A 24,326-nucleotide genomic window follows, 5' to 3' on the forward strand; every position below is an offset into this window, starting at 1 on the left:
AAACACCATTATATTGGGCGACGTCAACTACCCAAACATAGACTGGGAGCATTACTCTAGCTCCAACACCCTAGCCCAAAGGTTCCTAGAATTTATAAACTCAAATGCTATGGAACAACTAGTTACCACTCCCACAAGAGGGGAAAATATACTGGACCTGATCATCACCAACATGGGGACTCTATGCTCCAGACCAGAAGTGTATCCCCCTCACTGGTAAGATCAGACCATAAACTAATCTCACTGGATATTTACATCCCGACCCCATCCCCTGCCCAGAAAACCACAGTGAAAAACTTCTCTAAAGCAAATTTCACACTCCTCAAAACAGAGGTGGAATCCTTCAAAGCCCCCGGGCATGTGGAGAATACGGCCCAGACCGCAGAATCCTTTATAAATGCATTCTATGAACACCTTCAGGAATGCATGGATCATGCGATCCCAAATAAAACCAAGACCCAATCCTCCAAAGGCAGACGTCCTGTCTGGTGGACCCTAGCCATAAACAAACTATACAATAGAAGGAGGAAGCTACTAAATGATAGAGCAAAATCCCAAAAAGGGAAGGCATCACTGATCAGTGTTAGCAAAAAACTACGGGCACTCATAAAATTTTCTAAGGCCAGCTTCGAGAGAAAAATTGCACAGGACACTAAGGATAATCACAAGGCTTTCTTTAGTTATGTTAGGAACCTGGGTGGTAATTCCCAGATATGCTCAGAATTAGTCCCAAATGACAAAAAAACACTGAACCCACAGACATTGCCAACATCCTAGCTGACAGGTTCAGCGCAAACTTCCCTCCCCACCAAAAGGGCAAATATCTATCCCAGCAGAGTGCTGCCCCCCTGACATCTCAGATGCTCAGGTAAGAGCCGCCCTCTCCAAAGCAAAAAACACAGCATCAATGGGACCATACGGTGTCCCGGGCTGTGTCCTACATGAACTCCAAGAAGAGCTAAACCCAAACATAAAACTACTGTTCAATCTCAGCCTTACTACAGGATATGTGCCCAAAGAGTGGCGTACAGCAACAGTGGTCCCTCTCCATAAAGGTGGTGCCTCAACGGATCCTGGAAACTATCGCCTCATAAGCCTGACTAGCTTGGTCTGCGCAAAGCTATGGAAAGGATCATCATGGACCTCATAAATAAAGATATTGGGGACCTACAGACACTGGATCCTACCCAGTTCAGCTTTGTTAAGGGCAGATCCTGCCTCTTAAACCTGGTTGATTTCTTTGAAACAGTCACCAAGGCCATTGACGAGGGGAAGGTGGTCCGCACAGCCTACCTGGACCTCGCAAAAGCCTTCGATACAATACCCCACTCTGGCATTATAGATAAGCTCACCAGCTTAAATATAAACCCCTATGTCACTAGATGGATTGCAAACTGGCTCAAGGACAGAACCCACATGGTTAGAATTGCTGGAGCCATGTCAGACTCCAAACCAGTTACAAGTGGTGTCCCACAAGGCTCAGTCCTGGGACCTCTCTTGTTCGGTATATATTTCTCGGAGGTACAGGCCAACACGGAAGGACTGTGGCTGAACAAGTTCGCAGATGACTGCAAACTGGGCACCATAATCGACTCTCCAGCAGACACAAGCATCCTCCAAAAGGGCCTCATAAAACAGACAACTGGTGCCACAGCCATGGCCTCAAGCTAAATGCCAAAAAGTGTATAGTCATCCCCTTTGGCAAAAACAAAGTTCCCACAAATTACCACATGGGTGGTAATCCATTAAGTACAGAAGAAGTAATTAGGGACCTGGGGACCCAAGTTGATAGCAATCTCTCATTTGACAACCACGTGGCCAAAGTGGTTAGAAAAACATTTTATATAGCCCACCTAATCATGAAGGGATTCACATCTAGATCAGGGGAGGTCATCGTGCCTCTTTACTCATCCCTCATCAGGCCCATAATTGAGTACAATGCGCCTTTTGGGATGTACCTTACCAGACACCTGCAGCAACTGGAAAGACCCCAAAAGTACCTCACCAAGAGGATCAAAGGGCTCAAACAGATGCCATATGCTGCCCGGTTAAATAAACTCCAGCTCAACTCAGTGGCATACCGCCTGTTCAGAGGCGATCTGTGCCTGACGTATAAAGCCATGTCCAACCCGGAATTAATGGACATGCTGCACCTCAGAAAATCCAAATCCCATCGAGCTACGCACTCGAGAGACTTGAACCTCAGCAATGAAATAAATAGGACATGCTGGAGGGACAGATTCATAACCCAGAGGCTCCCTTCACTCTGGAATAAAATCCCAGTCCAGGTTAGGCAGAGTCCTTCATTGACTCTCTTCAAGAGGAATCTTGATGAGTGGATGGGAGATCGTAGGTTTATCCTGGGTATCACTTCTGTGTCACTGTTAGACAGAGGCACAGTATACTAAACTCGAAAAATGGCATAGCAAAATAAATTTAAAATGGGTGGCGAAAGCCAAACACATTCTGGCTAGGCTTATAAATGCCCTACGGCAGATAGCCTAGTATGAATCTATGAACCTATAATAACGCCTCTTGATTTATATGCATTTTCTTAGCAGTGGATTTCATAGGGTCTACATCACTTCGACGAAACGGCAAAAATTCAAGCACCATATGTTCGAACTTCTAACCTCGAAGTGCAAAACCATTGAAGGCTTAGAACAGTGATTTTTTTCCCAGGGGAAAAAATGCTGTTCCAAGAAACACACAACACAAGCACACCAAAAAACAGCACACCCACACACACACAAAATCCTACAGCTAACCCTACACTAAACTGTACTTCCACTTACCTGAACCCAAACCCTAACCCTAAGGTCCGTCACTATCGCATACTCACCTGGTCCGCGCTCTAACCCTAACTCACCTAACCCGCGTCCTAACCCTAATGTCCGCACAATCGTACATTTACCTGAACCCGACCCGTAACTTTCCGCCACAGTGCTGAAAATAGCGAAGACGCAGAAATGACCAACTGAATTCTTTCCCTGGGAAAGAATCCGGTGTTCCGCGGCTTCGCAATAATCAGTTTTTAAACTTCACAGTTCGAACATATGGTGTTTGAACTGCTGAAGTTTCGACGAACTCATAAGAACCCGTGTTCATATGCCCTACACTTTCCGGGAACCTAAGTAGGGCCACTGTCTGAAAGGTCTGTAGTGATGGCCTTGTCTGCTTCTGGAAAAGAAATTTCACCCTGGGGTCTGCAGTATGGTGTTCTTCCATCATAACAGCTCCTTCTTCAGGCATGGATGAAGAGGCAGTAAGTTATCCAAGAGTTAAGAATGCTGTTCCCAAACATATTTTTTGGAAACCGTGAAGTTTTCTCATGAGTAACTTTGCCAGTGGGATCATAAGACTCAGGATGCCATGTAACCCAGAATCCTCAGAAATTTACTTGCTGAGATGTACTGTTTTGGAAACAGGCTAGTCAGGTAGTTTGTCAAGAAAGATATCTTGTCTTGGAGAAGGAAGGCTTTCTGTTGGGCCAAATCTTTGTGCTCCCAGAAAGATTCTTGTTTGAGGAAGAATTTGTGACTTCTGAAAATTTAAGGTGAGACATACCTTCTGGAAGAAGTCCTGAAGAAGGGTTGGGAGGGTGGCCGAATGGTTAAGGTGTTTCCCTTACAAACACAAGGTGCAGGGCTTGAGTCTCGCAAGGGATACTTGGCTAGGCTTAAAATGGCTCACAAGGGCAGTTAGCTTAGTACTAATCTATGAACCTATGAACCTAAGTCTACAGTGATCTGCAAGGCATCTAAGGTCTCTGAAGTGGATTTTCCCTGAATGAGACAGTCCTCTAAAGTAGTGATAAACAGGAACCCCAATGTGCTATCAGAGAAGCTAAACATTTTGTGAAAACTCTGGGAGCAGTGGACAGCCCAAGGGTAAAGCACAGAACTGGGAGGGAGAGCCTGTTACTACAAATCTCGGTTATTTTATGTGCCTGTCTGCTATGAGGACACGGAGTCTTTTAGGTCTAGAGTAATCATGAAGGCATCTTGGAAGGGCATGGGGAGTAATTCTTGTAAAGTAAACTTTTTTGAGTGCTGGGATATTGAGAAACGTGTTTAGTTTTAAATGGTCCAAGACGGGCCTCCAAGTTGCCAGCCATTCCTGGAAATAGAAAGATCCTTGTGTAGAGGACTCTTCCTTCCTCACCTGGAGGAACAGGCCGGAATGGATCCTTAGTGAAGTAGTTCCCCAAAGATAACTGGTTAAAGGCTTTCCTCTTCTTTTTGGTGGTTTTGGAATGCCCAAGAAGAGTGGTATTTCTCTTAAGTAGAGGTAGTACCCCCTTTCTACAATACCGAGTACCCACTGGTTCCTAGAGATAGTTTTCTATTAATTTAGCAAGGAGTCTTCCAGCCAGAGCAGGGGAGGTATAGGAGACTGCATCTGAACATAGTCAAAGTTGGTGTCTGTGCTGGGTGGGCTCTTTGTAGCTTCCTGTTCTGTGCGGTTGTTCATTTTGCCACCTACTGGATTGCCTGGGTCTCTTGCAATGGAGTGGTCTCCCCTTGTTTTGCCTAGGGGGGAAGGACAATGTTTTACTGGGTAATTCCTACTGCACCCTGATGTCAGAGACAGTTAAAATTCCTTCACAGTTTTTATTTGCTTTCCTTTCTTATTCAGCTTCTTGAAAACCTCTTCAGCTGGAGGTCCAAAAAAAAAGAATTGTTTTGTCTAGTGGAGCATCCAGTAGATTAGCCGTGACCCAATTTGACAGGGGCTGGGTCCTGAGCCAAGCATGTCTCCGGATGACAGAACCTATGACATTTGCTCTGCATGATGCTATAAGGCATCATAACCACACTTCAGGGATTGTCTGGAAACTTGTGAAGCTTCTCTAACGGACCCTTGAACTTCCTTTGATAAGGTTCTATCTACAAGAGAGTCCATCTTAGGTGTTGGCAATTTAATGCAGTCATTGCAAGGGTTGCGCAGGTATAAGCTTTTTTTCCCAAATCTACCAGTCCACTTTCCCCTATCATTAAATACAAGATGTCTAGTTGGCCCCTCAGGTACACCTTTTGTACCATTCGGTAGAGACTACTAGGGTTCAGCCATGGGATTTTTGTAAAGGTACGTGGGAGATTCAAGCACTCAGTAAAACCTGTCTGGTTTCCTGGGAGCAAGTGACAAAGAATCAAGATATAATGCAATATCTTCAATGTCATCATCCAGTTCTGTGTGTACAGGAAGGGACAGACAGTGGTCTGGGAGAAGGCAAACTAAGCAGCTCTCTGTAATGGGTCTGACCTTGTAAGAACTGTTTGCTTTCCCACCTGAAAGTCTCCTTCATTCTATGAAGCGTATACTTGAAAGAAAAGTCTTAAGATGGGAGGCAGAACAGAAGATGTTATCTTAGTCTGATTCTGGGTAAGTTTGTAGTGGCTGATGCCCAGAGCATGACAACTCCTCCTCATCTTCTGAGCTTGAGGAACCTGAATATTCTTGAAAAGCCACTTGCATGCTTCTTACGGATAGGGAGGGCTTCAGTAGCAGAAATGTGGGAGGGCTTCCTGAATTTCATGAAAGCCATAAATACCTGAGCTATTTTTAGGAGCTCTTGGGCTTCGGCCTGAGAAGAACTGGCTGAATGTGGGGATGAAGAAAGAGAAGTGGTTAGCTTCCATTTAGGTGTCCATTCAGAAGGGATGACCTGAGATTGGAGTCATCCAACTGCAACTTCAGTTAAGGTTTCAGTAGTAGAGAGAGGCAGGATGGCTCCCTTATGACTGACCACTCAAACTTCAGAAGCTGATGCCTGCTGAATGACCTCAGATTCAGATATCTGTGCCATGGTAACAGTGGTAGGTAGTCCAGAAACCATGGTGGCCACCGAGGGGTCGTACCAGAGGGTTTGGCCCTAGAAGTCACTGGACCAGAAGGCTGCAAAGGCGCCTCACGTGGATGACTGGTCAATTGAGGGACTACAGCCAGAGCTTTATCAAATGTCACAGTCCTTGACCTTTTTGTCTTTCCTTTTCTTTGGAATGATGCTAGCAGAAGCAGGTATTTGTGAAGACATGGGTTGTAAGGATTTTTGCAGGAATTTTTCACAGTCAGGACAATTAGAGACATCATGCTTAGGGCCCATGCAGAACAGACAAAACAAGTTAAAATCTTTATGCAGGATTTGCTTCCAGCACTTCAAGCAAGTGTTGACCTTTTCAAACATTAAATTAATTAGGGAAAATTCCCTCATCTGACCAGAAAGAGACACTTTAGAAAAATGAACAGAATGACAAGAGTGCAAGCATTTTGAACAATTGACATACATCAAACTGCATGGCTAGAAAGAAAGTACAGTTTTGTACCTACCATAAATGTAAATTTTCGAGTGCTAATACAGCTGCAGTCATAACAGATGGGTTCTCCTGCCGTCAGGCGGGTCCTCGGTTGGCCGAATTCCAAAGTCTAGGTCCGGCGTCGGTTGTTGTCACTTCTTCCCTGACGTCAGTGCGACAGGGGTATAAAAGAACCAGCCAACGCCATTTTCTTCAGTTTTTCTTGCACCAGATGTCAGGTGCCCCCAGAAGGAAGGCAATACATAAATTTATGTAATAATGCAGTGCAATATAATCAAAATACAGTAGTTGCAAGCAAATACACCATAAATGAATACCCCAATAAAGTTGTATGAGGAGGTGTTAGCCAATAGGCCTGCACCAAGAGGGGAAGGAGTGAGGGAAACCTGGACTGCAGCTGTATTAGCACTCGAACTTCTACATTTATGGTAGGTACAAAACTGTACTATGTTCATCATGCATACAGCTGCAGTCATAACAGATGGGTAGAATCCCAAAGCTAAAAAAGGGGTGGTAGACACTAGGTGGAACTAGGAGGAGCCAGGATGCCCTGCAAGACTGCAGTTTCAAAGCCTGCTCTAGTTTTGGAGTATAATGGTAGGTGGTAGTGCTTGGAGAAGGTATGCACAGAACTCCAAGTGGCTGCTTCCAAAATATCTTTGGTAGGAACTCCTCTGAGGAAAGCTGAAGAGGTAGCTGTGGCCCTTGTGGAGTGAGATCTGATGCCTGCAGGCACAGTTTTACCATGAAAAGAGTAACAAAAGCGTATGCAGTGGGCTATCCATTTTGAGATTGTCTGTTTGGAAATTGGCTTCCCTTGAGCTCCTATTGCATAGGACACAAAGAGTTGTTCTGATTTTCTGAAAGGCTTTGTTCTGTCCAAATAATAATGTAGCTGTTTGTGGATGTCCAAGGAATGTAGTAGTCTCTCCTCTGTTTTGAGGATTAGGGTAAAAGGTACGTAAGTGAATAGTCTGATTCAAAGCTACCCTGGATACCACCTTTGGCATAAAGAACGGATTGGTTCGTAAGGAAACTCTGTCCTGATGGAAAATGATGAAAGGCTGCACAGACATGAGGGCTTGTAGTTCCGATACCCTGCGAGCTGAGTTGATACCCAGAAGGAAGACTGTTTTCCAGGACAAATATTTCAAATCTGTTGAGGCAGCTGGCTCAAAAGGAGGCAAGGTCAGCATTTCTAGAATGAAATTGAGGTCCCAAGCAGGTATTGGTTGTTTCCTTAGGGGTTTTATATTCTTAGCCCCTCTGAGGAACTGTCTTAAGAGGGGATGAGAGAATAAAGGAGGATCAGTGTTGTATTCTGCAGAAATGGCTGAGGCATGGATTTTGATGGAGGAGAATGAAAGTCCACTGCTTAGCAGCTCAGCTAGATACTGTAATATTTGAGGTAAATTCAGTATTCCAGGATTCTGGCCCTTTTTCTCATTCCAGGCACAAAATCGCTTCCATTTTGCGGAGTAAGCTTTCCTAAGAGAAGGCCTTCTGGCCTCCAAAATGACATCCTGCACCTCCTTGGACAGTAGGGTCGGTTGTGAAGTTAAGGAATATTCCATGCAGCCAGATTGAGTGTTTTCAGCTGACTGTGAAGAGTTTTGAAGCTGTGCTGAGTCAGAAGAAGAGGCATTAGAGGTAGGGTCCATGGTGGGGAATGCGTCAGGCTCCTCAGGAGTGGGTACCAGTGCTGTCTTGGCCAGTCTGGAGCAATGAGAATAATTTTTGGTCTGTCTGCTTTGGTTTTTAATAGAACGTTGGGCAGCAGAGGAAGAGGTGGAAAGGCATAAACTGTCATTGTTGTCCAACTGAGAGAGAGAGCGTCCACTCTCCAGGCCTGTGGATGAAAAGTCCTTGAGCAGAATTGTGTCAATTGGTGATTTTTGTGGAAGGCAAAGAGATCTATGTCTGGCCTTCCCCATGCTTGAATTATTTCTGTAAACACTTGAGGGTGCAACTTCCATTCGTGTGGGTCTGTCATATTTCTGCTTAGGTTGTCTGCCAGCATGTTTTCCTTGCCTGGCAAGTACTGTGCTTGAAGTTCGATTTGTAATTCCAGAGCCATGTTCCAAGGTGACATGGCCAGCCTGCATAGGGGGTATGAATGGGTTCCTCCCTGTTTGTTTATGTACCACATTACTGTGGTGTTGTCTTTGAAAGCTAGAACAGCATTTATTACTGCTAACATTTCCTTTTGATTGATGTGTAGGTGCTTTTCTTTTTGGGACCATTTGCCCTGAATGCACCGATCTGTCATGTGTACCCCCCAGGCGTAGTCCGAGGCGTCTGTTGTGATGACTTGATTTGCTTGAGGCTTGCAGAATGGGAGACCTGTGTTTCTTTGGCATGCTTGAGCCCACCACAGAAATTCCTTTTGAAGACATGGAATCAGTGGTATTACTGTTTCCAAACTGTGGCTGTGCTGAGACCATAGGTTTTTCAGGTACCATTGAAGTTTCCTCATATGCAGCTTTGCACATGGGATTAGTAGGATGCAAGATGCCATGAATCCCAGAGCCAGCAAGATTTTCCTTGCAGTCAGCCTGGTGAAATTTGCTAGTTTTCTGAAGTATTGAGTTAGTTGCCCCTGTTTCTCTGGCGTGAGGTAGGCCATCTGGGTGTTTGTGTCCAAGTTGGCACCCAGGAAAATTATTTTTTTGTGAGGGTATTAGCCTTGATTTCTTTTTTTTGACTGTGTATCCCACAGAATTCAACAACATTATTACAAAAGCCAGATGTTTCAGAAGTATGTGCTTGCTGTCCGCTTGGATCAGGCAGTCGTCCAAATATGGGTATATTTGTATCCCTTGAAGTCTGCAGTAGGCAATTACTGATGCCAGGCATTTCGTGAATACTCTGGGCGCAGTAAAGAAGCCAAAGGGCAATGCAGAGAATTGATAATGGGTTGAGCCTGCAAGAAATCTGAGGTATCTTCTGCAATTTTGTCTGTTTGGGACATGCAGGTATGCCTCCTTGAGGTCCAATGTTACCAGCCAAGACTCCTTGCCCAGCATGGGAAGAAGCTGCTGTAATGTGAGCATCTTGAATTTTGGCACGAGTAAAAATGTGTTTAGGATGGATAGGTCCAAAATAGGTCTCCAATCTTTTCCCTTCCTTGGTACCAGGAACAGTTTGGAATAAAAACCTTGACCTTGTTCTTGAGTAGGTACCTCTTGAATAGCTTTCATGTCCATGAGATCTGAAATTAGTCTTTGTGCCTCTGCCCTTTGATTGTGTGGCAGGTTTGGCATGCCTCTCTTTTGTGGAAGGGTGTGAAAATGGAATCTGTAGCCTCTGTTTATAATGTCCAGGATCCATTTGTCTTTTGTGACAATATGCCAATTTTTTGAAAATAATGCCAGTTTTCCGCCTAAGGGTGCTGCCATTTGAGCCTTGCTTGGCATGCAAAGGGGAAAGTCATTGGGTTTGCTTTCTGAATGGCTGTGAACTATCCTCACCACCTCTTTGTGTAGGAGCTTGCCATTGTCTGCCTCTAAACGATCCTTGAGATTGCCCACTGCCCCTCGGGTGCCTGTATCTACCTCTTTGGGGTCTGTCCGTGGCTGGAAAGGACCAGTTTTTGGAAGGCCAATTTCTACTAAAACATGGAGGTTGTACCTGTAGAAAATCTTTCACTGTTTGCATTGATTTAGCCTTTTCCTCCATTTTCTTTAATACCTCCTCAGCTTTAACACCAAATAATACATCTTTTTGTAGAGGAGCATCTAGTATTTTAGCTTTGACATGATCTGGTAAGGTTTGCTCCTTGAGCCAGGCATGTCTACGTATGACTGATCCTGTAACAGCAGCTCTACATGAGGTCTCTAGAGCATCAAAACCACATTGCAAGCTATGTTTACCCACTTGTTCTGCACTATGCATCAAATCCTGCAACTCCTTGAAGTCTGGTTGTTCAGGTTGTGACATTTTGCTTCTCAACTGTGATAACAGAAACTGTTGGTACTTTAACATATGGAACTGGCAGTTTAATGCCCTCATGGTTAAGGTGGCCGAGGTGTATACCTTTTTTCCCCACCTTTCTAAAGCTCTGGAATCTCTCTCTGAAGGTAATTGATTTTTAGCAGTGGAGGCCTTAATTCCCTTGGGGCCCTGTGGGATAGTTTCTGGGTCAGCCGCATGGTTTTTGTATAAGAATTGGTGTGAGTCAGGAACCCGGTAGTACCCGTCAGGCTTGACTGGGGCTGGAGGTAAAGAGTCTGGGTTAAGGCAGGCCTCCGAATACACATCATCTAGTATGTGTAAGACAGGAGGTATAGCCAGAGGCTTGTGCTGAGGGAGCAAGAGAAAATCCCTAAGCCTTTTCTTGGAGTTCGAGTACTCTTGGCCTTCCCAGTGGAAGTGTTCCCTCAAGGTATGCAAGGTTTCCCCAAAAGAGTAATCCTAAGTGGGGGCGACAGAGGAAATGGACTCCTCTGCATCAGAATTTTCAAAAGGGGAGTATGAATGTTCCTGTTCATTAGAGTGCTCTGAAATAATGGAGGCTTGGTCCGAGGAGGGGGATTCTTCCTCCATTCTGGGCTTTTTGTCCTGGGGGGGGGGGGTTGAGAACCCCTGATAAGAGTAATTAAATCCTCAGCCATTTTAAGCATCTGTTTTTTAGGCATGGGGCCTGGAGAAGGGCCCTGTGTAGCTTGTCTCTTAGAATGCATGGCTGCTTTAGACTCAGTGAAAGCCTTGATGGAAAAAGAAGAGGAAGGCCTGAAGACACCTTGAGGGGAGGCAGACCTGTCTACATTCTGAGTTTCACCGCCTAGAGTGGCTTCGGTATCTGTAGTCGGGGTGTGGGCTGAGGAGCCTGCGACCTCAGGCACAGTAGACACCGCCAACGAAGTGTCGTCGGTAGTCAGGGGCTGCGTAGGCGCCTCGCTGAGAACCGGACCACCTGTAGTCGGCTTTGGCGTGGTGTCGGTAGAGGCCGCGGACCTCATGTGTCGGTCCTTATCTTTGCATTTTTTAGTCAAAACTGGAGTCGGAATATCCGACGACATAATGTAGTTAATTTTTTTGCCAAAATAGTGCTGGGCGAACTCCGCCCGATGCTTAATGGTGCGTTTGTTGAATGTAGCAAAAAAACGACAGACCGAGACGTCGTGGTCTGGGCCTAAGCAAGGAATGCAGAGGGAATGAAAATCCTTATGCGGTATTTGCTTCCCGCATGAAATACAACTATTAACTTTGTCTGACATCGGTCTGAGGAAAGAAAAGTTTCCCCAACGGGGTACTTGGCTTTTAAGAAGACTTCGGTTGCAAAGTTTTCGTAATTTCAGGAGCTGGCCGACCGGCACTCGCGAAAGTACAGTTGTGTACACCTACCATAAATGTAGATGTTCGAGTGTCTTCACTGTTGCAGTCATAACTGTAGGGTGTACCTGCCGGCAGGCAGCCCGAGGTCGGCCAGAATCACAAAGTCTGGGTCCGGCGTCGGCTGTACAAGCTAGTACCCCGACGTCACTACGCTCTGGTACATAGCCCTCAGCCGACGCCATCTTCTCCAGCCTTTCTTGCCCCAGATGTCAGAAATCCCCCAAAAAAACAAAAATGAGTTCAACAAGGAAACACAAATACACCATAAAAGAGAAAAAAGAGGGGATAGGAGGGAGGGAAACACCGACTGCAACAGTGAAGACACTCGAACATCTACATTTATGGTAGGTGTACACAACTGTACTATGTTCTTCGTGTTTCACTGTTGCAGTCATAACTGTAGGGTGGAATCCCAAAGCAGTGGAGAAAGGGAGGAGGCTTAGATAGAAGAAGGGGCAGCAAGAAGGCCCTGCAAAACAGCAGAGGCAAAACCTGCCCTGGTCTTAGAATACAAAGGGAGATTGTAGTGCTTGGAAAAGGTATGCACAGAACTCCAAGTGGCAGCTTCCAAGATATCCTTGGTAGGAACTCCTCTGAGAAAAGCTGTAGAAGTGGCAGCTGCTCTAGTAGAATGACTTCTCACAGTACCTGGAAACTGTTTCCCATGATGAGTGTAACAAAATCTTATTCCATAAGCAATCCATTTAGAAATAGTTTGTTTGGAAATAGCCTTTCCAAGAGAACTGGAGGCAAAAGAAACAAACAATTGGTTAGATTTTCTGAACTCTTTAGTCTTGTCCAAGTAAAATCGTAACTGTCTGTGTACGTCCAATGAATGCAAAATCCTTTCCCCTTTATTTTGAGGATTAGGAAAGAAGGTAGGAAGGTGAATTGTCTGATTTAAAGCAACTTTCAAAATCACCTTAGGCATGAAAGTAGGATTGGTCCTCAAGGATACTCTGTCTTGATGGAAAATAAGGTATGGTTCCACAGCCATGAGAGCTTGCAACTCTGAAACCCTTCTGGCAGAGGTCAATGCTAACAAAAGAACTGTCTTCCACGACAAAAAACTTAATATCAGAAGCCGCAGCAGGCTCAAAAGGAGGCAAAGTGAGTTTTTCCAAAACATAGTTAAGATCCCAGGCAGGGACAGGAGGGGTCCTGGGAGGCCTCAAATTCTTAGCTCCTCTCAAGAATTGTCTCACCAATGGGTGAGAAAAAACAGGAGGATCAGTACTGAAATGAGCAGATATAGCAGAAGCATGAATCTTAATGGAAGAAAAGGAAAGGCCTTTAGACAAAAGGTCTGAAAGGTAAAGCAAAATAGACGAGAGATCAGGCACAAAAGGGTTAGAGCCTCGGTCCTGCATCCAAATACAAAATCTTTTCCATTTAGAGGCATAGGATTTCCTAGTGCTAGGCCGTCTAGCTTCTAGAAGAACATCCAAAACTTGTTAGGGGAGCTTAGAAGAAATCAAATTCCCTTGAAGAGCCAAGCTGCCAGGCAAAGGGTCTTGAGATGAGGGTGTAGCATCTGACCCTGATGCTGGGACAGAAGAGAAGGGTACAGAGGAAGGATCCAAGGAGGTTCCAAGAACAGATGCTGTAAAGTTGGATACCAAAACTGTCGAGGCCAATTTGGAGCAATCAAGATGATGAACTTGGGCTTGTCCTGTTTTATCTTCAGCAATACCCGAGGAAGAAGAGGAAGAGGAGGGAAGGCATATCCCGAAAGGTTCCTCCAACTGAATGACAGGGCATCCACTTTCCAAGCTGTTTTGTGGAAGGACCTGGTGCAAAAGAGGGGCAGCTGATGATTGAGATGGGATGCAAACAGATCTATCTGGGGACACCCCCAAACTGCAGTTATCCTGTTGAATAAGTTGGTGTCTAGCATCCATTCGTGAGGATCCAAAATGTTTCTGCTTAGGCTGTCTTCTAAGAGATTCTGCTATCCTGGAATGAACTGAGCCTGAAGATGCAGATTCAGACTTAGAGCTGTGTCCCATAAAGCCATAGCTAGTCTGCAAAGGGGGTATGAATGAGAGCCCCCCTGCTTGTTTATGTACCACATGACTGTGGTGTCGTCTGTACGAATTAGAAGAGGCCCTGGTTGCAAAAGGTTCTTGAAGGCTAGAAGAGCATTTTGAACTGCCAACATTTCCTTCAGATTGATGTGCCAGTGAAGATGGTTCTTTGTCCAGGTTCCCTGCTGGCAATTGTTTTAAAAATGTGCTCCCCAAGCATAATCCGAGGCGTCCATGGTTATGATTTGAGAAGGTTGAGGTAGACGAAAAGGCTTTCCTTCGTTTAAAGCACACACCCTGGACCACCAAAGGAACTCCTTCTGGAGGCAGGGGATCAGAGAAATCATAGTGTCCAGATCGTGGTAATGCTGTGACCATACACTTTTTAGATACCATTGAAGCTTTCTCATATGAAGCCTTGCATTTGGGATTAACAGAATGCATGAAGCCATGTAGCCCAGAGCCTTCAGGAATTTCCTTGCAGTGAGCTGAGTTAAAATTGCCAAGGTTTTGAAAATAGAAGCCAGCTGTATTTGTTTTTCTGGAGTAAGGAAGGCCCTTTGTAAGGTTGTATTTAGGAGGGCTCCCAAAAATATCATTTGTTGAGAAGGGATCAACTGTGACTTTTTTATGTTCACTGAGAATCCCAGTAGGAGGAGAAGACGTTGAACAAAATCCAGATGTTGAAGTAAAAGATCCTTGCTGTCTGCCTGAATAAGGCAGTCGTCCAAATAGGGGTAAATCTGAATCCCCTGAAGTCTGCAATAAGCCACTACTGGGGCCAGGCACTTGGTAAAAACCCTGGGCGCAGTAGATAACCCAAAGGGCAGTACAGAGAATTGAAAGTGCCTCGAGCCTGCCTTGAATCTGAGGAATTTCCTGCATTCGTGCCTGATGGGAATGTGTAAGTAGGCCTCCTTTAGGTCCAATGTCACCATCCAAGCGTCCTGGGAGAGCATTGGAATCAGTTGTTGCAGAGTAAGCATCTTGAATTTTGGAATTTCCAAAAAGGTGTTTAACACTGAAAGGTCCAGAATAGGTCTCCATGAGTTTTGTTTTCTTGGAACCAGAAACAGTCTTGAGTAAAAGCCTTTTCCCATTTCTGAGAGAGGAACAGGCTCTATGGCTCTCATGGCCAGTAGAGCATCCACTTGATTTAAGGCCTCTGACCATTGATGTTTTGGCAGATCTGGCCAACCGATAATCCTTGGCAGAGTATGAAAATGGAACTTGTAGCCTCTTAAAATCACGTCCAATACCCATTTGTCCTGGGTAATATGAGCCCAATTTCTGTAAAAAAGAGAAAGCTTTCCTCCGAGAGGAGCATCCAGGTAAGGAGGTTCTGTAGCCCAACCGAGAGAGTCATTGAGTCTGTTTCCTTTGAGATTGGGATCTGTCTTCTCCCCTTCTAGGTGAAGAAGCAGTCCATTGTCTGGATCTGTAAGAGGCCTGAGCTTGACCACGACCTCTGGAGCATCTATATCTTCCCCTTTGAGGCCTGTCAGACGTGGGAAAGGACCAATTTTTGGAGGGCCAATTCCTGGAAAATCTAGGAGGCTGAACTTGTAAGAAATCTTTCACAGTCTGCATAGATTTTGCCTTTTCTTCCATCTTTTTAATAACCTCCTCAGCCTTAGATCCAAATAAAACATCATGCTGAACAGGGGCATCTAAAAGCTTAGCCTTAACCTGTTCCGGCAAACTTTGTTCACGAAGCCAGGCATGTCTCCTAATAACAGTACCAGAGGCTGCGGCCCTGCAAGAAGCTTCCAAAGCATCAAAACTACAATGTAAACTATGCTTGTTCACTTGTTCAGATGCATGCAATACATCCTGTAATTCCTTATCCTCTGCACATGCTGGAAAAGTTTTGCTTCAAAAAAGACAAAAGAAATTGCTGATACTTAAACATATGGAACTGGCAATTTAAAGCCCTAATAGAAAGGGTAGCAGAAGTATATACCTTTTTACCCCACCTGTCTAAGGCACGAGAATCCTTCTCAGAGGGAATAGGATTTTTGGAAGAAGCAACCTTAGCAGCCTTAGAACCCTGAGAAATAGTTTCAGGATCTGCAGAAGGGTTCTTAAATAAGAATAAATGAGAATCAGGGACCCTGTAAAATCTATCAGGCTTAGAAGGAGCAGGGGGCATGGAATCAGAATTCAAATTAGCCTCAGAAAAGGCATCATCCACAATATCAAGAACAGGAGGAATAGCTAAAGGCCTGTGTTGAGGAAGAAGAAGGAATTCCCTAAGCCTCTTCTTAGAAGCAGAATAATCCTGACCTTCCCAATGAAAATGTTCCCTCATCTCATGTAAGGTCTCCCCAAAAGAAAAATCCTCAGGCGGAGAAGCAGAGGGCAAGGAATCCTCAGCATCCGAATCCTCATAAGGAGGAAAAGAATATTTCTGATCAGAGGAAGAAACAGAAGATACAGAAGCTTGGTCAAAGGAATCCAAAGGAACATCCTGTCGAGGCCTTTTCTCTGGAGGGGGGTGAGAACTCCTAATCATTGTAAGCAAATCTTCAGCCATCCTTAGCAATTGCTTCCATGTCTTGGGAGTAGATTCAGAAGTAGCTTGAGCAGAAACTTTAGGCTTAACTGGAGTCTTAGACTTTGCCTTTGTCTTTGATATAGTGATGTGAGTAGGCCTGAATACCCCCTCAGAAGCCGGTACCTGCACAGCGGTTCCGGACCCATCTGAGGGAGCGACGTCCGAAGGTCCTGCAGCAGGTAAAACAGTAGGCCTTGATGGCTCCCCATGGGAGTCCGTATCGGCCATCGGTTCAGAAGTGGCGGACGACAGGGGCTGCAAAAGCGCCTCACTGACAGCCGAACCGAACGCTGGCTCCAGCTGCGACGAATCTTGTTTGGACCTCGGAGGCCTGTCTTTGCGCTTCTTTTGAATTCCGGTAGTATCCGAAGACATTCTATAATTGAAGCGTCTGCCAAAGTAATTTAAAGCCCAGTCGTACCGACGCTTAATAGTGCGAGAATTGAACCTGGCACAGAACCGACAACAAGAAACGTCGTGGTCAGGGCCTAAGCAAGGTAGACAGTAAGAGTGGAAATCTTTGAGGTATCGGTTTTCCACACGCTATACAATTATTAACTTTTTCTGACATCGGAGGAACAAGAAAAAGATTCCCCAACGGGGTACTTAGCTTTGAGAAGAGAAGTAAGAACTTCGGACCGACAACAATTAAATACGCTGTTCGAAAATCGCCAACCAACAACTTGCGAGCTGCTTTCCACCGCACGGCAAGAAAGACTGGAGAAGATGGCGTCGGCTGAGGGCTATGTACCAGAGCGTACTGACGTCAGGGTACTAGCTTGTACAGCCGACGCCGGACCCAGACTTTGTGATTCTGGCCGACCTCGGGCTGCCTGCCGGCAGGAACACCCTACAGTTATGACTGCAACAGTGAAACACGAAGAACATCTGCTTCTGCTTCGGGCACCGCGCGGCAAGAAAGACTGGAGAAAATGGCGTTGGCTGGTTCTTTTATACCCCTGTCGCACTGACGTCAGGGAAGAAGCAATGACAACCGACGCCGGACTTAGACTTTGGAATTCGGCCGACCGTGGACCCGCCTGACGGCAGGAGAACCCATCTCTTATGACTGCAGCTGTATGCACGATGAACATCTGGAAGATGGCACCGACAGATGCCCTTCCTATACTCTGATGTTTGGATATCGGTCTTTGGACATCTGCCTGCTAGGGATAATGCAAAAACTCTGGAAATCAAGCCTGTCACAGGCTCTGTATGGCAAGGAAGGACCAAGAATCAGTACTGCAACACTGACTGCGAAGAATATGAGTTCAGCTTTGCAACAGTTTAAAAAAAAAAAATGAAGTGAATCACTTTTGAATGAGACAATAAAACCTAAGGAAAGTTAGTAACATCTACGTGCAGACTATTTGTAATATAGCTTCACATGCATTATTTGTAGGATATACCAGAAGTGTGTTGATGTTTGACAAGAAAATATTTTTACACCATTTCAGAAATCCATCAACTATACAGTCAGAGAATGATGGCACATACAAAGCTTGCATCTCTACTAAAGACTAACAAACCTAATACTAAAACATGAAACTAAGAATAGTGTCTAGTGTAGAAAAAGATCAACTAAACTATGCCTACAATTTTGAGCCTGAATCCCTATCCTCTCACTCTTTTTCTAAGCTAATACAATACAGTACTTAGGTTCTACACAAACTTTTTTTTTTTTAACCTACATTAAAGTGTTTTGTCACACATCAGTCACTTACATTTTGCACCACTCTATGTGATGCAGAAACAGTCGATTTACACTTTTGGCTGAGTGGAAAACATTTTCTGTCTCCTTTTCAAGCATTTGTAGTCTCAGAGAAATTTGTTTTCCTTGTGCTGGTGACACTGAAAATTAGGATCTTTAACCTGTGACATTAATTCACGGAAAATGTGAGCTGTGTCCATAGACTTTAAAAGACGCATGCTGCACAGGCGCAGAAATATGTCCATTAAAGTCTATGGGAGATTCCTAAAGTGACATCACTGAGGGTAAGTCTGTTTATTTGGGCCATGGTTTGAATACAAAGTTTATAAAGCTTTTAATTAAAACCATGGCTCAAATAAATAAGAATGTGCTAGGGAAAGATGCACTGTGGCACTTAACTTGCTGGTTACTGTGATGCACTACTAAACACTTTAAATTAAAAGATGCCAGTTAATGCAAGGGTTACTTAAGATGCATGCAAACTAATGCTGACTGCCCTTCACTTGACACCTGCAGCAAGTGATGCCTGTATTCCATTTGTCACATGGAAACAGGGCTGCTTTTCACTTGCTACCAATAGCCAGTGTGGCTCTACAATATATGCAAAGCGGCCCAGAGATCTAATTCCACTTAAGACTGGCAAAACAGATCTCGGAATACATTGCATTAGTATTTTTTATAAAGAGCCCACACTTTTCATGTAGGTGGCTAAGAAGTGGTCTTTAACTTCATGGTTGCTGCACTTAAGGGAAAGGAAGACTTCCCCCATATAGCAAACTCCACAATATCATGCCTGCTAGCTTATCTGTCACAAACAGTACAGTCAGCAATGCACACCACAAGACACTTGTTAATGCTATAAATTCCTCATGTATCACTGAGTTGTCAGTATTGTTTTCATGCCTTACTCTGGGTACTCAGCTCCCTATCTCAGCTGTCACATGCAATAACAGCTGTCAACATCTTTTCACCTACAATCACTACACAGAACAATGGAGATTAACTCAAAGGCCATCCAAAGTTTTCTTTTCCTACTAAATGCCATTATGGTATGCCTGACCTCCTATCCTAACAAAGTAGTATCCATTGTCCCAACATGGCTATCTGTCACCTGCCATTAACTATCAGTACCACTAATGCTACGGTTCTCCTTGGATGTTACCGAGCAGCCAATGTTGTTAAGTTCTTGGTGTCACAGGGCAGTAAAAACTGCAGTCTCACCTATTACCTGCAGTCAATGTTGCCAGAATGAGTTACTGTGTGATCAGTACTTTTGTCTCACCTACAACCTGCAGTCACTGCTGCCTGTTTTTTATCCATCACCTACAGTCAACAATATCTCCAACTTGACTGCTAACAGCAATAAATGCTGCCAATGTCTTACCCAGTCACTACTACCAATAAACTTAACTTTCAACAGTGATCAGTGCTGCTGATGTCTTACTTATTACTGGGAAGACGGCATCACCATAGCAGTTAATTCTGCTAACATTTCATTGTCAGTGGCAAACAGCTCTGACAACACATACATAAAAAGGAATCAATGCTGTCAGCTTCTGCCACTCTATACTCACTTTCACTGAGCAGTCAGTGATGCCATAGCCTCAACACCATTAAGAAATACATACTGCCACCACACCTCTCAGCTACAGGACTGTCAACATCTTACTTGTCGATAGCAGTAAGTGCTGCCAGTGCCTCAATATCTTTAGCAAGTAGTACTGTCCATATTACCTGTGGTCAGTGTTCCTATAATGGCAAACTGTGCTGCCGTCTTACAAACAGTGGTTAGTCAGCAGTGCTACCCCAAGTGTCACCTGAAGCCAGTACCACCGATATCCATCAAAGAGCAATCAGTGCTACCAACAACTTACCTGTCACTGGCTGTCAATGCAGCTATCTTCTCTTCTCCTGGAACTGGCAAAGATTTGTCATCCAAAATCTTCTGAAACTGGATCTCCAACTCCCTAGGTTTTAGTAATCTTCCACCATGGTATACCCAGACCCGGAAGAAGCGTCCCCTATTGTACACCACAATGTGTTTGCTGTCCAGATGGTGCTGTATTGTATCTATATATGAGAAGGGATTGATGAAGGGAAGGGAAACAAAATCATTTATGTACTGGTACACACTGGTTCAAAATAACTGCAGCTATCAAAGAAGAAGCAATTTCTAACCCGACTAAAAGCTTAACATTTTTTTAATATACAAATGCTCAGAACTGTAACACGGCAACATTTAATATATTTACTTGAAGCTCACCAATAAAAGCCATTGGTAATGAACATGTTTAAAAAGCAGAGATACTCTGCAAAGTTTTAAAAGATAATTTAAATGCGCATAAAGTCAAAAAGTGAGTTAGACTCATGTGATGATTACCATTTTGACGAGGGGAAAGCAAATAAAATTTTAAACCAACTCACCTACTCTGCCACACAGTGCACATAACCAACCTTTCTGATACAACTTTAAAGAAAACCCAATTATCTTACATCACAATCTCACTCACTGCAAAAGGCAAAAACTCCTTCACCTTAACTCATAACTCCTAAAACTAAATTGCCGTTTCTCCAAACTATTATTCGGCAACAGCCACCCCCTTTTCCCCATTTTATACATGGGGTTGGGGTGTCCATCAACAATGACCATCAGCTAGAGCCAATGTTCACACCATCAGGTGGCTAGCGCACACTACTATAAACATGTGCAAACTGGGGTATGGTACTAAATGCATAAAATACTATACTCCAATTTCTCTGAAACATTAGCCACATTTCCTGCTTATGCACACTAGAACTACAGAGCCTAAACCTCCCAAAAGTGTACACGGTTGACTTGTTATCCCGACACAAACTAAACAATATGGATCATGTAGCCTCTTTCACAGACCTACAGTGTAAAACCACTTTCATATCGGATTAGAAGTTTTCTGTATGAAATTGATACTCACTGGAAGTGTACACTATAAATCTTCAAATTAGCATACTGCATCTACCACAGCAGTTGCCAACGTGAAGTTCTAGGTGTGAGAGTTGTTTGGGGAATAAAGAAAAATTACATTCAAATGACCTCAATGAAGAAGCTCTTGTAAATTGACAAGATTTATTACGGAAAGCAGGACATTTTCTAAGCTGTTCTCAACAAGGGTGGAGAAAAACTTAGCTTGACTCAAAACACTGTCTACAAGTGGAAGGAAGACTCTGAAGGGCTTCTAAACGATGGTGGACATGCACACCCTCTGAGATCGTTGTGTAAGAAGCCGACAGTGGAACTGGAACTCTTTTGCCATACAAGGGCAAGGTGGTGATTAAACATTTCCAATGTGGCAAGACTACATGAAGAATTACATCCAGCTGAAAACACTGAAGGTGCTAGACATATGTCACGCTTAACACAGCTTTAAAATGATTAGTATAAGGGTGGTACAGCACCTCCTGAACTGGAAAATTGGGATACTGATACCAATTCTCAAGAGAGACAGACGTCTGTTCTAGTTATGGAGAGATCACACTCCACAGCCTCCCTGGGAAAGTATGTCTCAGGGTACTGAAAAGGAGACTTCATCCAAAAGTTAAGCCTTTAACTCAGGAGTAGAAATACAGATACCACCCTCGCCATGCAACACTGGATCACCCCTGTTGCTCTTATACAATTACTGGAAAGGGTCAAGGAAGTTGCCAATACTGTCTACATGTGTTTTACAACTAGGAAAAGTCAAATGAACATGCACATAAAATATGTTGTGGGAAGTACTACAGCAGGCAGTACTTTCAGTACCAAATCAGATATATTCAAGGACTCTGATGGACACCACTAACAATCTGCCTTGACTCTTCGCCGGTTTCTGACTTTTAATGACAGGTCATTTAAGTATAACCAAGGTTTGGAAGGTATCCAGCTGGATAACAAACGCTTCACCTCTGTTGCTTTGCAAATGCTGAGGTCCTCCTAGCCTCATGTGATTGCAATCTCAGGTGCACTGCAGGGATGCGCTGAGGGTGAAAATGGTTCTTTCCCAGAAAAGAGCAGACTGCCTCTGCATGGGAGGGTAAAGTGATACTTCTGGTCGACTGTGGTAGCAATGTATAAACAGTCATAGGATGAAATTCTCAATATTTTGGTCAGTATATCTCTATTCTCACTTATGGCAAATCATTTTGGGCACTGAATGAAGGAAGGTCATTCTGTAGCCGACATCTGCCATCTCATCCTTTCAAGGGGTGTCTGAGCCCATTTTCTGTGACAGGAGGAGCATGGTAATCTTAGAAGCTCAGACTGCAGCCACTCGTCCTTCATGCTGAGCAAAGTCAGACTGGGCAACATGTGAAGATGCCCTCGGGTATCTCCCATGGGAAGTGCACCAGACACTCCCTACTTGGAGACGACTCAAGGGCAGCCCAAGAACAAATTTGAGGGGTGACCTCTCTCAGCTCTGCTGGGAATGTCTGGTGACATTACAGGATGAACTGGAGCTTGACATTATGACCTGGAAAGTGTGACCTCTGTCCACTGTGTGGTTTACTTCGGCTAGCTCAATACCACCATCCCCCTTACCATAAGTGACTTCAAAAACTTGCTTTGACTCCCAAAAACAAAGCTACATGACATACCTGATTATGTTGTGCAATACTATACTATGGTGTTCACTGCTTTGCTGTTTGCATCTCAGCTGAATGCAAAAAAATTGCATCTACATTGACTATGGTAAGCCATAATATAAAAACTGTCTGAAAGCATTTATTGCTAATATTCTTACCGCATATACTTTCTTGGCTTTTATCAGAATGGTCTAGTAATACCTAACTGTGCATGGGAACAGGCTGAAAAAGATCCACAGGAATCGGCTAACCAAATGCTAAGGGCAGAAATGCAAAATTCCCCTTTCTTCAATACATTTTAGAACAGTCAATATTCAATGGGAGGATCAACTTCAAATTCTGACAATGACAGTAATGGTCTCACATAGGTGGGGGACTAAAGGCTCATTCCATCGTCAAGAGTTCTGCTTGCAGAGCAAAACAAACATGAAAGGGGATCTAAAGATGATGTGAATAGAAACTAATTTGGAGGAAAAACACTACAAAGGAAAGAAAAAGTAAAGGATCCATATTTCTGGATTCTATTTAGGGGAATAATTATTTTAGTGTCTAAACTTGAGAAGGCAGAAAACATTACAAAAGAGAAAGACAGGCGGAGAAGCAATCTCCATGTTATATACAAACTTCTGGAAAACAAAACCCTACCCAAGTCTAAATAAATGTGCAGGAAACAGGAAAAATACTTGTTAATGGAGTGTCAAGCTTATTAGCTGCCAACAAGCAGAAAGAAAGAAAAAAAAAACAGTAAAAGATTTTGTCTCCTTTCATCTGATCTGCTTCTAAAGAACACAGAACCCAGGTAACCAAACTGCTATTTAGGTCTAAAGACAAAAATATAGCATTTAGTAACATATGAAAAGCATGCAGTCATCTACTCAGTCTGTATAATGAAAAGTGGAAAAAATATCTTTCTACTCCATTAGGTCAGCTTTAAGGTACGTACTACAGATAAGAAAGTAATGCAAGTGCTCAGAAAAAACTACTTCACAACTCCATATCTAACTAGAACATTCTCGAAGTTACTAAAGCACAAACAGGAATCTGAGATTCAGCTGTGAGGAAACCTCATCAATACACAGTGGATGAATGTGAAAGGCAGACTCAACTGTTAGCAGCCAGAGGGTGTACTGCCTCAACAACTTAAGCATGGGAGAAATGCATGAAACAGTAATTTAATTAAATATAAAGTCCACGGCCCAGGATGAAAATGCATAGAATTCTAATGAGAGAAAGGGTGAAGCAGTCTACAAAACTGAGTATGAAAAAACAGTGGTTCTTTTGCAAAAAAAAAAAAAAAAAAACTAATTGTGAGGAGGCCACAGCTCAACTACTAGAGTTGATCATTGCCTGCCTGCATCAGCTGATGGGCCCACACTATTCAGATAGGACAGGCAAATGTGCTCAGCACTCCACCTATGTGTAAAGCATCTAACTTTATCACAGGTGGCAAAGATCAGCACATGTGCACTGTTCTCAAAGAAACAACCTGAAAAGAGAAGGCACAACAAAAACACTGCAACTTAGGGAAAAAACAAGCAACTGGTTTATTTCAAACTGTGCTGCCACAAAGATCAGTCAGGGAATGGACCACTCGCAGAACAATCCCTAAAGAAGTTCAGAAAGTAGCTTTTTGCCCCTCTAAGTTCACAGGGCCAAGGTTTGCAGTGTGCTTAAGATTTAATGGCCTTCAAGGAGCTTGACTGTTATCCCATGTATATGTGCAGGTCTCTTATTACATGAAAGACATGGTACTGCTTCAAGATGAACAAAGAGGAAGA

General features: G+C 43.9%; 1 protein-coding gene across 4 annotated transcripts in view; it reads right to left on the reverse strand.

Annotated features, from left to right (window-relative positions):
* The window catches only part of CPT1C (carnitine palmitoyltransferase 1C), a 1,701,035-nt gene that overhangs the window by 766,564 nt on the left and 910,145 nt on the right, over window positions 1-24,326 (reverse strand). For all 4 annotated transcript variants that reach the window (XM_044083414.1, XM_044083412.1, XM_044083411.1 and 1 more), the window contains exon 10: window positions 19,824-20,019. In XM_044083414.1, the coding sequence (XP_043939349.1) occupies window positions 19,824-20,019 (196 nt within the window). The remainder of the gene's footprint in view (window positions 1-19,823; window positions 20,020-24,326) is intronic.

Source organism: Protopterus annectens, chromosome 9.part0 (genome assembly GCF_019279795.1).
Source record: "Protopterus annectens isolate FY-2018-M chromosome 9.part0, PAN1.0, whole genome shotgun sequence".
Taxonomy (NCBI): Eukaryota; Metazoa; Chordata; order Ceratodontiformes; family Protopteridae; genus Protopterus; species Protopterus annectens.